Source organism: Malus sylvestris, chromosome 10 (assembly GCF_916048215.2).
Source record: "Malus sylvestris chromosome 10, drMalSylv7.2, whole genome shotgun sequence".
NCBI lineage: Eukaryota > Viridiplantae > Streptophyta > Magnoliopsida > Rosales > Rosaceae > Malus > Malus sylvestris.
The window spans coordinates 36788840-36804846 of NC_062269.1; the positions used below are offsets into that span (position 1 = coordinate 36788840).

At 36.0% G+C, this 16007-nt stretch overlaps 2 protein-coding genes and 1 long non-coding RNA gene across 3 annotated transcripts; 1 reads left to right on the forward strand and 2 right to left on the reverse strand.

Moving 5' to 3' along the window:
- Nucleotides 1-721: 721 nt before the first annotated feature.
- On the forward strand, nt 722-1289 carry LOC126586059 (uncharacterized). The gene has a single exon (XM_050250765.1). It carries the CDS (start codon nt 817-819, stop codon nt 1144-1146), a length of 330 nt encoding a protein of 109 aa, XP_050106722.1. The 5' UTR covers nt 722-816; the 3' UTR covers nt 1147-1289.
- Nucleotides 1290-1436: 147 nt separating this feature from the next.
- On the reverse strand, nt 1437-3820 carry LOC126586060 (uncharacterized). The gene is made up of 3 exons (XR_007610729.1): nt 3534-3820; nt 2339-2626; nt 1437-2038 (listed from the first exon to the last, which is right to left on the reverse strand). It is a non-coding gene; the product is annotated as an uncharacterized LOC126586060 (long non-coding RNA).
- A 2347-nt stretch (nt 3821-6167) lies between these two features.
- LOC126586058 (uncharacterized) lies at nt 6168-7300 on the reverse strand. Its single transcript, XM_050250764.1, has one exon. The coding sequence runs from the start codon at nt 7193-7195 to the stop codon at nt 6437-6439; it is 759 nt and encodes a 252-aa protein (XP_050106721.1). The 5' UTR covers nt 7196-7300; the 3' UTR covers nt 6168-6436.
- Nucleotides 7301-16007: the final 8707 nt, after the last annotated feature.

Here is a 16007-nt window from a genome sequence, read left to right on the forward strand (position 1 = left end):
ATATTATATTTCTTTGTTGACAAAGTTAAATTACACTAGCAGTAGTTATGCTAATTTTTGTAACCGACTGTGTATGAAACAATTTTTTTAAGTTAAAACTAGAGTAAATTGTAGCAATGGTCCCTCAACTTTAATCAAATTGGAACAATGGTTCCTTAACTAAAAATTCATTACCATTAGTCCCTTAACTTATCAAAATGTGTAGCTATGGTCATTTTCAACAACTTTATTAGAATTTTGTCAAAATAAGTTATGTTGGAAGGACCATTGCTACAATTGGGGTACTTCAACTCATCAAAACGTGTAGCTATGATCATTTTTGTCAACTTCGTTAGAATTTTGTCAAAATGAGTTATGTTAGAAGGACCATTGCTACAATTGGGTTAAAGTTGAGGGATCATTACTCTAATTAGGTTAAAGTTGATGGATCATTTCTCCAGTTGGATTAAAGTTGAGGGACCAATGGTAATGGACTTTTAGTTGAAGGACTATAGATGCACGTTTTGATGAGTTGAGGGACCAATGGTAATTGATTTTTAGTTGAGGGACCATTGCTCCAATTGAGTTAAAGTTAAGGGATTATTGTTACAATTTACTCTTAAAACTAACTTGCTTTGAAAACAAATTTGAGGACGAAAATGGACCAATCACTATAATTCAAGGGGCAAATTTAAAATTGCCTCAAACTTTTTTGAGGTTTTATTTTATATTACATTTGCCCCAAATTTCCTTTTTTCAACTATCATCTTTCTCCTTCTTTTCCCCAGCAGCAGTGGCCGATTCGAATCCGATCTTTCTAAACCCGGAATCCCGAACATGGAACAAGAAGCGGCGGAAACGCTGATTCAGGTGGCGAGCTCAGATGGGTCGGAGCCAGCGGCCGTGAACCGCGCCAGGAAGCTTCTGTTCCGGCGAATGCTAGTTGGGATCAGGGACGGCCGGTTTTTCCTGGGGACCTTTCACTGCATCGACAAACAGGGCAACATCATTCTTCAGGATGCGGTGGAGTATCGGAGCACACGGCGGTCCTCGCCGTCTCCGATGGAGCAGCGCTGCCTCGGTCTCATTCTCATCCCTTCTTCTTGCCGTGCTTCTTGTCACGTTGGTTGCTCTGTTGAAGAACAGTTGTCTCTGCTTTCGTTCTAGAAGCAAAACAATTTATAAAATAGTGTTTTGTATTGGGATGTTTTGCATTCGTTGTTTTGACAAGACGATATTCGAAACTACTCTAATTTGAATCTGCAGGTAAGCCTTTGGTTCTATGAATGATAGAAACTGTTTTGTATTCATGTCAATTTGCTTAGAACTTGCATTGTGTGTGTGGCCACCCATGAATGAATTCGATTTTCTTTCGAAGATCGATGTTTTCGTTCATCAGAAGGGTTTCTTGAACAGATTGGCATGAAGCTTTCTTTTCGCATTTGAGATATCTCATGTGCTAAAGTCTTGTGATTTATCTTTTCTTCTGTGAAATGTTATGCACATTGTTTTTCATAGAGACATTTGAATATGATGAATACGTACAACGGCAAGTTTTGATCAAAATCTTATCTTCGTATCGCAAATGTACCATATCACATTTGCGATACGAAGAGAGAGTATACAAGCATTCAAAAGTCTTAACTAAGAACGAGTTACCGCATTCGGGCGATGCCACTTTGATTCTAGTTCTCTTCCTAGTTTGATGCTGAGGAATAAGCTTAAAGATTAAAGTTGCGAATGAAAGTTGCTGTGTTAACTCCAATGATATGCCCATACGAATCAATCAACGGCCCCTCCTGGATTCCCAGCAAAAATTCCACCATTGAAGGCTGTAAACCTGGAATTTACATGTGCAAAACACTTCAAGAGCATAGTCCACCAACGGTTTCAAGCAAAAGCAACCGAAAATAAAACGGAAACTTAAGCTGTCAATGATCATCTATCGTCCATGAACGAATATGAACGCCTTAAGAGCAGCTAGATCGTAGGTTGGATCTACACCAACAATCTTTCCTTCACTGTGAAAACCATTGCCTCTTGCGTCCGCAAGGTAAACCTATCAAGAAGGGCACCAAAGAAACTTTGAAACTCAAACGAAATGACATGAACTCCGAAAATAAGGAAACTTTAACAAAAAGTTTCTGATACTGTTCACTTTAACGAAAAACCATATTTTTACACTAAAAAATCAATCTTGGTACTGTTCAATTTACTCTTTATTTTGTCCTTATCGTTAAAACTCAAAGTTTTCAAGCCTTTTCCATTAGTTTTCCTCTGAAAATAAACCATTCGATAACATTCAGAACAAGAAGGTAAGTATAGGACAATGCTTTTAGATCTAATAAAAGGGCAAAACCTTACAACGCTGTAATCCGCTTTGATCTGCAGCCAATTTAGCTGCAACATGGTAATCTGTGACCCGGAGGCACGACGGATTAACTGAGTTTAGGAACATGGTAATGATCTGGGAGAAGATGCAAACCAATAGACAAAATCTGTCTTTACTGCATCGAAATTAAAGCACAGCTGCAGATGCGTATAAAAACTGCTACATCATTGCTGGAAAAATCTTATTAGCAAAACTAAGCCTGTACAAGTTTGTAGATTGTGTTTTCTTCCTTAGTACAACTGATGGAGAAGTTTCCTGCAAAAACACATTACAACTGGTGAAGAATGAGAAAAAAGAAATCATATGTTTGAAATCACCAGTTCATTGAGACGAGGTTACTAAGTTCTTTGAAAATCTTACAACGACAAAATAACAATTCATCGAGTTAATGTTAATAACATATGCACCTAGAAACATAACACAGAGTTTGGTTTACACGGAAGCGGTTTTTGAGAAGCAATGACTATAAACCATAGAGTTTGATTTGTTTGGGAGCAACTCTAAGAAGGAACGGGTTTCCGAAACCATCTAAATTTTATGCACAGGTGGTTCATCAGTGTGAATTTCTAGTTTATCTGTAACTTAATTGTTCCATATTTTGAATAAAGTCTTCTGAGCACAAAACTCATACACAAACAACCACGAGACCCACCCCAAGCAAATCCCAGAGATCCGGGCAACAAGTTTGTAAAGCTTTCAAACTGATTTCAGAAAATTAAGCAATACCTAGCCATAAAAAACTACCAATTAATCACATCAGAAGCCACATGGGTCACAAAAAATTAAGGTTGAATGATCGTATGACAGTGTCATTGTTATTGTTAAAAAGGTGCATTTGAGGTGTAAAATAACTAAAAAGTTATGAATTTTGAGCTACAGATTGATCAAAAAATTATTAGAAAAGAAAAAGTTGACAATTTTCCAGTAACCCAGCTCCAGTTTCTGTATAATATCAACAATTCCCTTGAAAAAAGCTGCTCTCACCATCCAAGTTCTTATCTTTTCTCAACTAACCACATAAACAACCAAATGGGTAAGATCAAATTAGCAAAATTAACATAATCTATCTCAATTCTAAGACCTACATTCAATTCAATGGAAAAAAAGTCACACAAAAAATAAAAAATTGTGAATTTAGAGAGAGTGAGAGAGAGTGTGAGACCTGGAAGTGATTGACGGCGCGGTCTTTGTCTTGCAGAAGCTCATCATCTTGTTGCAGAGCAAGTGCAAGGCGAGATGAAGGTGTGGGGAAATGGGGTCATAGAAATGGAGCAAGGAAGCCGCACAAGGCTTGGGGCAAGCACTATGGATCTTCTCCTTGTGAGAATTTTGTTCTTCTGTGAATTGTGTGAAGGGTTTGAGGAAGAAGAAGAATGACGGTTGACCGTTTTTCTTTTTCTTTCCCGGGAATTTAACTGAATTTTGAGCTTTATTTACCTCTAAAATGGAACTTGAATGTGCTTTTGTAAACCAAATTTCAATCTACTCAATTTGGGCCTACTCTTAAATGGGCTTTTTTTTTTGTTTTTTGTAATTAAAGTTTGGGTGTTATTTAATTAGAATTTTGAAGAATTTTAACTGATATATGAAATTCAGTCTTGTTCTCCTAAAGTTCTCATCTTCAGGATTTTTGATAACCAAATGCATATTAACCACAAAATTATATTAGTTTGGATACAAAGTCTTAAAATATTTGACAACTTAATAAAACAAAACAAGAAAATGGGTTTTCTAATGGTTTATGGATTTTAAGTTGGTTTTACTTTATTAAGTTGTCAAAATATTTTAAGCTTTGGAATCTAAACTAATATAATTTTGTGGCTAATATACATTTAGTCCTCATAGGTCCTAAAAATGAGAACCTTAGGAGAGCAAGATTGTTTATAAATTTATGGATTTTAATGGAGTTTAATTGATTTCTAGAGATTTTAAGTAAAATTTGGAGTGAATTCCCTCAAATTCTCAGAGGGAGAAACAAAATTTGTGAATGCTTAAAATACACATGAAATCTCTCAAATTCACTCGAATTTCTCAAAATTTTAAAATGAATTTGGTTCTTATGGTTTTGTCTCTAATACTAATATTTTTAGTAATTAAGTTAAAAAAAAGTCTAAAAGTGGTGTGCTAAAGTGCATATAAGATTGGGCACTACGTGTTGATTGCTTCCATGGTTGAGTCTATTTTTTTTTTATCCACACTTTCTGATTTGTGGCCACCTTCACTAGTCCATATAATTAACTTGAAAATTACAGAAGCTGAAGCTGAAGTGTAAGTGTACAACAATACTAAGGTTGTAACTAAAGCTAAATGAAAATTACAACAGGAAAGGGATTCGACTGTGAAAAGGAGTACTCCTGAACCAAATGGAGATGGGGACTGACATTTCTCTTTCCGACGTTCGTGGTCGGAAAGATGAGATCTGATTTGCTTTGATGCTTTATGTCATTGTTAAGCTTTGATTGATGCCTTATGTCATTGTCTAGCCGACAAACTGATTAGTTTATGATCTTATATATCATGGCAAAACTATCATATCAATTATGAGTTTTTCTTGTTTACATGGATAGTCATGTATGATGAGAGAGATAAAAATAAAAAGGTACGAAACAATAGATATGAGATCTTTTTTCCCACTATACATAGAGCAGATTCTCTCTTATATTACAAAGAAGATTTACTAAGCACTTACAGATAGCGTTTTACCGCAGTTACGAAAAGCAATCGTGTCTATGCACCTTGGTGTGAGTTCATTCCTCACCGATTCTCCTCTTCTCTAACAACTAACTATTTAACCAACTAACGCTGTAACTCTATTAAAAAAAATTATGGAGGACAATAAAATATAAGGATATACAATATGGGTGGTACTATCCACACACTCATTTTACCTTTTATACACTCCTTGTTAATTTCTATCCATTGATCATCTTCAATTAATTGGATTTGACGGCCGAAAATTGAGAGATATGTGGAAGAGAAATAAAAGTGTGAATAGCATCACCCTAAAAAATATCTAGTATTACAACATATATCATTATCGGACTTGTAAAATTTCAACTACACAATTCCTCATCTTCGTAGAATATGCCCCTGAAATTGGTAATGAAGTTGCACATGAGATACCAATTAAGCAAGTAGCAATACAGGAAGAATCATCTTTGTGGATTGCAAAAAGTTGCAATCATTTATAGAAGATACCAGTTAATTAGCACCTTCTGTGAAAGCAACAACTCACACGTCCACGTTCATCCGCCCTAATAAAATAGATTCGGCTTCTCCGTCGTTATCAACCAAACAAAAAAAACTTTGGTTAGATCTGTTTCTTGGTTCTCTCTCGAGCTAATTAGCTATGGCCTCCGTCCGTCCCTCCCTCCCATTTATGTATCTATTTTTCGAGTGAACTAACCCACCCTAACTTTCTCAGCATTACAAGAAACAATTTTTAATTTTGAAGATAGACACAAGAAAGAATTCAACAACCCTACATCTTATATGGTACATACATACATATAGAGGTGGCAATCAACCCATCGGTTTGTTAACATTTAGTTTGAATTCACTTTACATCATCATCACCAACACCAATTTCACCCTTATATTTTGGTGATATCAAATTAAATGGGTCTTATCGGGTACGCATGTAACAACTCAATAGATTGATTTGTCACCTCTACATACTTACATATATATGTACCCTTCTGGTTTCTTGCTTATGAAGCATTAAAGAAGTGCTCAGATGTTTCTAAAGTGCATTAAAATGACAATATAAGTATGGGACAAATATACTAAGAAGGAATTCAAGGAAAAAGGAAAATTCTTAATGAATAGCTAGATACACATTGGTACAAATATATATATATATATATATATATATATATATATTCATACTAAACTAAAAAGTCCAAAGCATTTACATATTATTGACAGATGAACGAAAAAGAAAAGAAAAAAAAAAGTTGAAGAAAGAAGGCATCAAAATTTTGAAAGATCTCTACTTAACTCTCTTTGATATATATATATATATATATATATATGTATGTATGTATGGAACTATAATTTCTAGATTTAAGTGAAGGTTGTAGCTGTTGATTGAAGCCTAATTTGTCTGTTAAACCTCTGAATAAACTCTTCGGCTCTTTTGTTTAGTTCTTCGTTAGACATGGTCGAAAATTCATTGTCTTCATCAGCAGTTGGTTTGTGCTTCTGATAAGTCGTCTCTGACCTCCTTAGAGTGTTCTTCCTCTCATTGTTGATCACTCCTCTTTTCGCTTTCTCAGACTTACTTCGCCGATAAGTTTTTTCCCGAACATTTTCTCTTCCAGTGCTACAACTTTTATTCTGATCATTATCGCCTTTCAACACGTGGACTACCCTCTTTTCTTGGACGATTTCTGTATTTTGAGGTACGAGGAGTACTTCTTCATTCTTTGTTTTCCTATTGTTTCCCGCCTCTAATTGCTTAGGACTGCTTTTGTTGACAATTTGAGGGTATTGAGAAACAAATGAGGAAGCACTACGAGCTGCTTGGCTATGCATCATGTACTCTTGGTAAAAATGGTCTTGTTGGTCTTTGGAGGCCGAAGAGAATGCGCCACAGTCGACAGCGATAATGAGGATGAGGGTGTTGGATATGGCAAACCAGAACTTGGAGTTGTTGAAGACAGTTGAGAGGGAGATGTTGAAGATATAGAAGATGCAAATGTAAATTAGCATAGAGAAGAAAAAGGCCAAGATGGATATCCCTTTAGCTTTGTGAGGATAATATTCTCTGGATTTGTAGGGTTTCGCTAAATCTTGCACTAGATTTTGTTGAAGTTTGGCCATCTTACGTGGGAGAGAGAAGAAGCGGCAGTGCTTGAGATGCTTGTGGGGCGAAATGTGGGTTTTTATATTTGGTTGGTAAAAGAAGTTCCAAATGAAGGGGTTTTAATACTGTGAGATTAGGGCACTGCCGGATATTTGATCAATAATTAAGACACTTCAATTATTAGAGATGTCACCTTGGCTTTCTAGTGATTTACCAGGTATGCCCCCAGGGTTCCGAATTGGGCTTGGCGTAGGAATATTGGCTGCTTCCATAAATAGCCAAAATAATGGAAAATTCTGCATTTTTATATACTTTTTTTTTGCCGGATAAAAGTGAAAATAAGAATTGGATTTGTATTTGTATAACCATTTGGATAAGTGAACCTTAATTGAGAAGATTTTTTTTTTTTGGTAGAAACCTTAATTGAGAAGGTTGGAACTTGCTACCTAAAAACAAGCTGCCACTTGTGCGTTTTTAACACCACAAAAGCCAATCACATAAAGGAGTTAAAGTCAAATAGCAAAATCCATGTCAGAAAATGACGTGACGCGTGGCATTTGATGGCTAAAGATCGATCGTCTTGTATATATGTACAGATATGTACAGATTGTGACGTGCATGCATGCATGGCCCGCAGTTCTCTGGATTATTAGGGCCACGTATGAAGGTTTTATTTTTTTTATTTTTTGGGAAAACGTAGGAAGGTAGGTATTACCATTACAGAAGTGAACCTTTCTAGGTTATGTGGTTTCTTGTGCTTATGAGCAATTGATTAAAATTAGCTCTCTCTCTCTCTCTCTCTCTCTCTCTCTGTGTATATGTGTTTTTTAAACTCTACAAGTGTTTCCATTCACGGTAGTTGGATATCGAAATCAAAAACCTGAACTTTCGGTTACTCATCTTTTACACAAGTTTACAATTTTTCGTGGGTGTGGGTCAATCCTTGACACCTCAGCTTTTTAATAAATCAATGTTTTAAGACTCGTAACCAAATTGTTAAAACTCAAATGCACATAACTAAATTGTTAAAACTAAAATATGAGTTTTGAGTGTAATCATGAACCTAATCAAATTGTTAAATTTTAAATACAAGTTTTGAGTGTAACGTTTTATTCTCCAATACAAAGACTCAAATCTTAAACTCAAAATGAGTCTTAAGATTTGAGTCTTTGTATCAGAGAACAAAACCGAAAATACATAATCCACCTTTTCGAAATCCAAATATTCTCTTAGGTCTAGATTAAGTTTGAACTTATCTAAAAGTCTAAGCATGATTAATCATAGAATCATAATGACAATATAGACGTGTATCCCGTTATCAACCTATTGTGAGACATTGGATAACTCGCGTTTCACATCTGACTCCTATTTTATTTAGAAATGTATAAAATTGGAAGCTATCATATGTACTTTTTTTTTTTTACAAACAGTATTATCTATACTAAGAAGGTAGGCGAGTAGGTTAAGCCGTACAATGAACTAGTAATAATATGATTCAAATTTATCTTTAACAATAAACGAATACCTCTCACTTACACATAAAGAATAATACTACTAGACCGTAATAACAAATGACAGCTATCATATAACTTTATATATACTATATTTCATGTGGTGCCTATAAAAATATAATTCCTAAATTGATAAAACTGTAATATTGGATCATTTTATAAAAATAATAAACCGTAACTTTGCTTACATTTCACTTTTCTGGCCACAAATTTTTGGGTGGTGTCTTTGTGACTTGCTTTATTTTAATTAAAAGCTGGGGAACAATCACTCGTGGAGATCCTGGCTTGTCATTTGCTGATTGGTTACTTCAATATCTCTCTGTTTCGCAATCGAATCATGGAAGATATTATTAGCCAAATAGTCATATTCTATGTATGTAATTAGATTTTGTAGTAACGAGAGGGACACTCCAAGAACACAAAAACAAAAACGAGTTTGGTTTTAATTTGCCAAACTATACACTACTTTCATCTGATTATAAAATAAATATTTATATACCGCTTTGATCACGGAACAAGGGCAATGATTTGGGCTGCATGCATCTTCTGGAGTTTGATGACTCGTCCTAACTCAATCTTAATCAGTCAATTTATGGGGTTTGCTGATGTTCTCTATCATCGATGAACGATACGAGGAATTCATGATCGTGTTGACATGGACACATAAAAATTGCTTTAATTTTCATAATTTTTTTCGTCTTAAATTTTGCATAAAATTGTAAGAAATAAAGGTGTTAAATTGCTACAAACAATAAATAGAAATTAAATATGTGAATGTGTACACAATAGAACAAAAATAGAAAAATCTCAAATTGAGCCGAGGCATGTGGCGAAGCTAGAAATTTATAACGATGGGGTCATAAAACAGAAGCTTCCAAAAACTGATCATACTTTTACTTATAATTGCCAATTTATAATTTATTTTGCAAAAAATTCATTCCAAATCAATCAATCAATACAAAAACCCTAAAAATCCCAATGAGCTGAAGATGAGAAAAATACTAATATGATTGATTCAGAGATACAACCAAGTGAGATGAAGGGGGCCTAACCGAACTTGACCACCGGAGAAACTTTAATTTAGGAGATATGAAGTCTGAGTGGAGAAGGGGTTTGCGTGTTTGATAAGTGTTCAGCTTGTTTAAGAAATAGCATGCTAAACTTTTATTTTTATTTTTATTTTTAAGTGAAACAGAATACATAACAGTTTTGGTTTATGTCAATCTAAAGAATATTTGTTATAAATAGGCAAAATTTAGAGAGATAACCTTTACTCTGGATAGGAACGAAGCAGTTACAAATTATTATACCAACACAAGCTGTTGCAGAGGAAGTAATGTATATTATTGCTATTAAATGTTTTTTTCTTCCAAGTCTCATTTGATCAAATGTAGTGCTCTATTTATAGAGCAACCTCATAGGAAACAAACAAATGACACTATTAAACTTGTGAGTCTATACTATACATATGTGGTACTTTACTATACACATGTGGTACTTTATTATACATATTACTATACACCTGTGGGCAAACATACCCATTATTTACAACAATATTGATTAAAGGTCTCCTTATTTCATTTGTCCAGCTAGTATAAGGGTCAAACGAAATTTCAAAGGAGGATTTTATATGCTATTAGGTTCTACAGCAGCCAACTCCCCCACATTGGATCCGCCACTAGAGGCAAGCATTAGATGTTTTGATCTTAAGACAATTTCGCCCCACATTGATGCTTATTGTTTGATGATGCTCGTCTCTCAGGATACCACTACCTCCTTGTAAAGGAAGCACTGCGATTCACAAGGCTCCTTAACATTACTTTTAATTTTAATATCCAAACAAAAATAGATAAGACCAAATACACCAGTATGCCTGGCTTTGAATCTGTTTTCTGTCTCTAATTAAGACCAAATAAACCAGTATACATGGTTTTGAATCTCTGTTCTTTTTTTTCTCTAATTCGTCGTTAACATACATCTCCTCCTCCTTGGTCAATCTTCGTTATAATCCACCTGCATGAGGTACTTGTCTTCAAGCAGCATTTATAGCATTTTCAAGTTCACATCCACACACCCGGCAATGCTTAGCTTTCCCGTTTCCAGAGAAGCCAAAAATAATGGAATATATGTATAGGTGGTGCTATACGTATCCACACACATTGTTTACTTTCTACACACTCATTTAGTTTCAATCGTTGGGTTGAATGAATTGAAGAAAATCAAAAGACCAAACGGTGTGTGGGAGGTAAAAAGAGGTGTGTGAATAGCACCACCTTTTATACATGCACACACACACATCTTCTAGGTTTAACATGCCTAATTAAAATGGGTATCAGTATCAGCCTATTTAGTTGATATAGACACTGGAAGTCTATAATGTCATCAAAAGGTGGTGCTATTCACACATCTTGGCAATTATCGTCGTAACACTACTAGGTAAAAAGAGGTGTGTGGATAACACCACATTTTATCCATTTGCATTCATATCTCCTTTTATATCTCTCGCATGGTCGCCAAATGTAAGAGGTAGAGATCAAGAAAGAATAAATCACTGTATACGATAGAATACCACCGAACTTGAGCTAATTCAGTTGAAAAACAAAGAAATAATATCGATGGTGTGATTGATAGTCGTGCAAAGTGTGACAATCAGTAACCTCGTAATGACTTTGGATAATTTCCTAATAGCATCTCTATTTTTTTGAGACATTGATAGTCTGAAAGATTGACGTAAATACAGAGGAATCTTAGTTTAAGTGTCTTATTCAGCAAACATACCCACAAATCTTAGTTTTAAGGGTAAATTACATAGTAGCCCCTTAGATTTTGAGGTTTTTTACAACTTCATATAATATCTTTAAAACATTTCACTTTCATACCTCATGTACTATTTTATTTCAAAATAATACATCCGTTACATTTTCCATCCATCGATCCGTTAAGTGCTGACGTGGCTGCCAAATGTAAGCCACGTGGCAAAAAAAATTAAATATTTAAAAAAAAAAACCTTAATCTTCTAAATAAATAATAAAAAAAAAGGTTAGAAGATCCAAATCCCATCACCCTGTACCTGAACCTTGAAAGAAGAAGAAGAAGAAGGAGAAGAACCTGGAAGAAGAAGAAGAAGGAGAACAACCATAAAACTTGGAACCCTGATCCCGTCGGCAAAACCCATATCCCAGTTGTTGAAAGTGCCCGCAATCAATTAAACATCAAGATTAAAACTTCAATCCTATCTAATTGAAAAATTAACATCTGGGTTTTGTACTACTCCAAGATTTTCACATGGGTTTTCTTTTTGTTTCCAATCTGGGATTGTTCAGATGTGAAAATTAGAACGTGGGTTGTGATTAATCAGTGAAATTAACATCTGGGTTTTGCTAAAGCTTCGAAATTTCAATCTAAACATTAATTAATGAAATAAATAATTGGGAGAAAATGGATTTAGGGAAGAAGGGGCAATACATACAGAGTCGTGGTGCGGAGTTGAAGGATTTGTGGTGAGGATAACAGAGAGCGTGGCAATGAAAAGGAGCCTAACCCAGATCCCTTCCCCCCCCGGCCCCCGTGCGAGGCCTATCCCCTCTCTCGGGCGAACCCAGATCCTATAAAACCCCCTTCCCCCCCCCCCCGGAGACGGCGAAGTCCAGATCTCAGCAATGCCCCTTCCAAATCATCTTCCATCCGTGGTGCACACCCATCCTCCACCTCCTCATCTGCACCCATCTCCACCTCTTCCGTGCACCCATCTTCCCATCTTCCGCTACCCACCTGCAACCCAGAAAGGAAGAAAAAAAAAAACCCAGCACACCCACCCTCCGCCTTAAATCCACACTCATTGGGGAAGACATGATCTGGGTTGTAGGGAAAGAGAGATGGGTTTTTTTTTTTTCCTCTCCTCTTCTTCTTCTTCTGGGTTGCAGGTTGGGTAAGGGTGGGGGTTGCGGGTTCAACTTTTGTTTTTGTTTTTGTTTTTGTTTTTGTTTTTTTGTTTTGGTTTTTTTAATTTAGAAGATTAAGGTTTTTTTTTTTTAAATTAAAAATTATTTTTTATGCCACGTGGCATACATTTGGCAGCCACATCAGCATTTAACCGATCAATGGATGGAAAATGTAACGGATGTATTATTTTGAAATAAAATAGTACATGAGGTATGAAAGTGAAATGTTTTAAAGATGTTGTATGTGGTTGTAATAGACCTCAAACTTGAGGGGTTACTGTGTAATTTACCCTAGTTTTAATACCTAATATGTCTAACTAAAATATTTCCCTAAAACAATAACACTTGTACAACACACACAAATCTATGGGATGCCTTGCTGTCTCGCGATGGTTTTGGTGAGGTTTCGGTGCTTGGTATGTCACGTTGTCTATGGGATATATCAATCTCGGAATTTCTTGTTGTAGTGGTGTGATTTGTGTGATGGCCCTATAGGAGTTTAAAATTATTTGTAATTTGTAATTTGTACTTATTATCTTCAGATCAAGAAATTGATCACTGGAGCATATGTATCCATTTAGCATCTTTGTAAATGGTTGATTACGGTAATGAAATTTTATCCTTAAAAAAAAAAAAACTTTGGAATTGAGTGCCGTATTGGAAGGTTCCACAACATTTACAGTCCTTTCGGAACCTGGAGGTTATATTCCAGACTTCACCGAGATATGATATGTAAAACACGGATTACCTAGATTCGTTCCAATAAGCAGCCCTGGTATTGCCCGTCTGATTGCATTTAAAAGATAGGCAATACCAACACCATCACATAATTGCACTCCACATAAATAAATTTTCAGGCTTAGCAAAGTGGCAATATATAATTGAGCATACATACAAGCAATCACAAAGTTGCTTCAATCACTCACATCTCTTCTCATCTGATTAAGGCCCCCCATAGCAATCCACTCGAATGAATCCATTACTCTTGATGGCAGAGCTGCAGAAAACCAATGCAATTGTCTGCAATGATAGTTAATTAAGGCGACTGACTCAGAATATCAAAAAACTATGCAGTAACCTCACCTCAATCCTAATTCTATTCCTACAATCATAGCTAAATGCAATGGAAGCAAAATAAGTAGTTGGAATGTACCAGTGAGGTGCCCTTATAGCCACCACTTGCAAGGTCTCCATTCTACCATCATCCCAACACTCCATATATCCAATTTGCTTCTGCATTCACAAAGTCAATCAGAAACTCGTACTTTTCGCAGTTTTTTGTCCCAAAGTAACCGCAAATCCACACTTCAAACTAGTCCTGAATCACATCGTAATTCTCATTTCTCAGATTTTAACAGCAACCCAACTCAGACACGAGAAATTTTTAGTTATGACGGGAACACAAGTGGTACACCACGTGTTTTAATAGGAGTGGTGAGAAATTTTATTTTTTAAGTTATTAATTTTTTAGCACACATATCTCACTATTTGTATAATAACACGTGATGTACCATTCCGTGTACCGATCACACTGAAAAATCTCTCCTCAAACACCATAAAAAACACCAAACCCTAGAAAAAAAGAAGAAGAAGAAAATCACCCGTTAATACCAAAAAAAAAAAAAATACATGGAAGACCTTTGAATCTATTTCTTTCCCATATATAAAATATGAAAACCATTCAATATCTAAACTTTCTTGCTACTTCTTTACCAATAAAACCAGTCGAAAAATTAAAGAAAAAAAAAGGTAAAAGAATGGTAAGAATAAGTAGTTGCAGAAGAGCTAACGAACACATACATGGGTGAATTGAGAAAGAGAGGGTTCTGTAGAAAGGGGAAGTAGGGGCCGATAAGAGGAGGACGGCGAGGACAGAGAGGGAGTGAGGACTCCTGCAATGAAGACGGGCTTCACTGAAATCACCACCATCTCATTTCTCATTTCTGTCGATTCGATTTGGATATCTCTTTAATGGCACTCAAAAATACTAGCGGAGAAGAAGAAGAAACTGGGTTTGTTGGGATTGGGTTAGCCATAGTTGGGTTGTTGGGTTTGTGGTGGAGGAAGAGCCTGCTACAGGAGAGAATGAGGCTACAAGAGGGAGAGGGAGGGTAAGACAGTGGAATCAATAAAAAAGAAAAGGGGTATTGTTGTCTAAAAAAATTATAATTTTGTGTTCCACGAACTTGAACAAGTCATTCCAAAAGGAAAGTGGAACAAAAAAAATGACTAAAATTCGTTTCATAAGACAGTGCGTCCTAAACAATTTGGCGCACCAAATGTGGGACGAGTGCTTTCCATTCCACTGCATTCCATCTCATCCCATATACCAAACGGTACCTATTGCTCTCCACTAATCCCTTTCATGGCTTCTTTGCCTCTTTTCTTTCTTGGGTTTCTCATTTTGGGAGGTGGGTTGATTTCAGGGCAGCAAAACTCAGAAAGGATGATAGATAGAAAGGGAGGAGCATTTGGGACTTTATGAAGTTTTGGGTGCCCTTCTAGAGGACCTCAGCTAGGCCCAAGAGCATCCACAGCCCTGTGATGAGACTCCATGGCCTGGTGTTCAATGTGAGATTGGTGATGAAAATCCTCCAATTTTTCATGTCACAAAGATTCATTGGCCCTGATACGCGCACCCCTTCTTGCAAATCCTCTGCTTCCCTTTCAAGTTCCCTCCTCAAATTACCTTACTTGAAAAATTGGTAACTACACTAGTCGCTCTCTCTCCATCACTATTTGGTGCATTGTTCCTTGGAAACCCTAGCCCTTGTTTCCAATCCAGTTCTCTCAGGAGAAATCCCCCCAAACTCGTCAAAAAATAAAAACTTAAGGGTTCCCAACCTCTCGCAGAACAACCTACAAGGAAAAATCCCTAGGGAAATTGGTGGGTTGGTGAGACTACAGCAGCTTGACCTAAGTTACAACAACCTAAGTGGTGAAATCCCACAAGAAATTGGAGGGTTGGGGAGTTTGACAATCTTGGATTTGAGCTGGAATGTTCTAGAAGGTTAGGTGCCTAACTCTGTAGGGCAACTTCAGCTCCTCCAAAAGATTGATTTGAGCTCTAATAGGCTCAGAGGACCGATCCCTCCAGATGTAGGGTAGTTCAAGAGGTTGGTGTTGTTTGATTAGAGTCAAAACTTGATCAATGGGCCAATCCCAGACTCCCTTTCAGGTTTGGAGATTTTAGAGTATTGGGTAGCTGAGAAAAACCCAATCAATTCAGAAATTCCTCAGTTTGTAGGGAAACTAAAAAAATCTCAAATTTCTTAGCACTTGTTTGGTATCTTATTTGAAAATTTTTATCATTTCTTAAAACATTTCTTAAGAATATTTTTTGAAAACAATTTTCTTTAAAATTTAAAAACTTGATT

Excerpts from the sequence above, each read along its gene's own strand:
- LOC126586058 (XM_050250764.1), bottom strand. The coding sequence starts at position 7,195 with ATGGCCAAACTTCAACAAAATCTAGTGCAAGATTTAGCGAAACCCTAC.
- LOC126586059 (XM_050250765.1), top strand. The coding sequence starts at position 817 with ATGGAACAAGAAGCGGCGGAAACGCTGATTCAGGTGGCGAGCTCAGAT.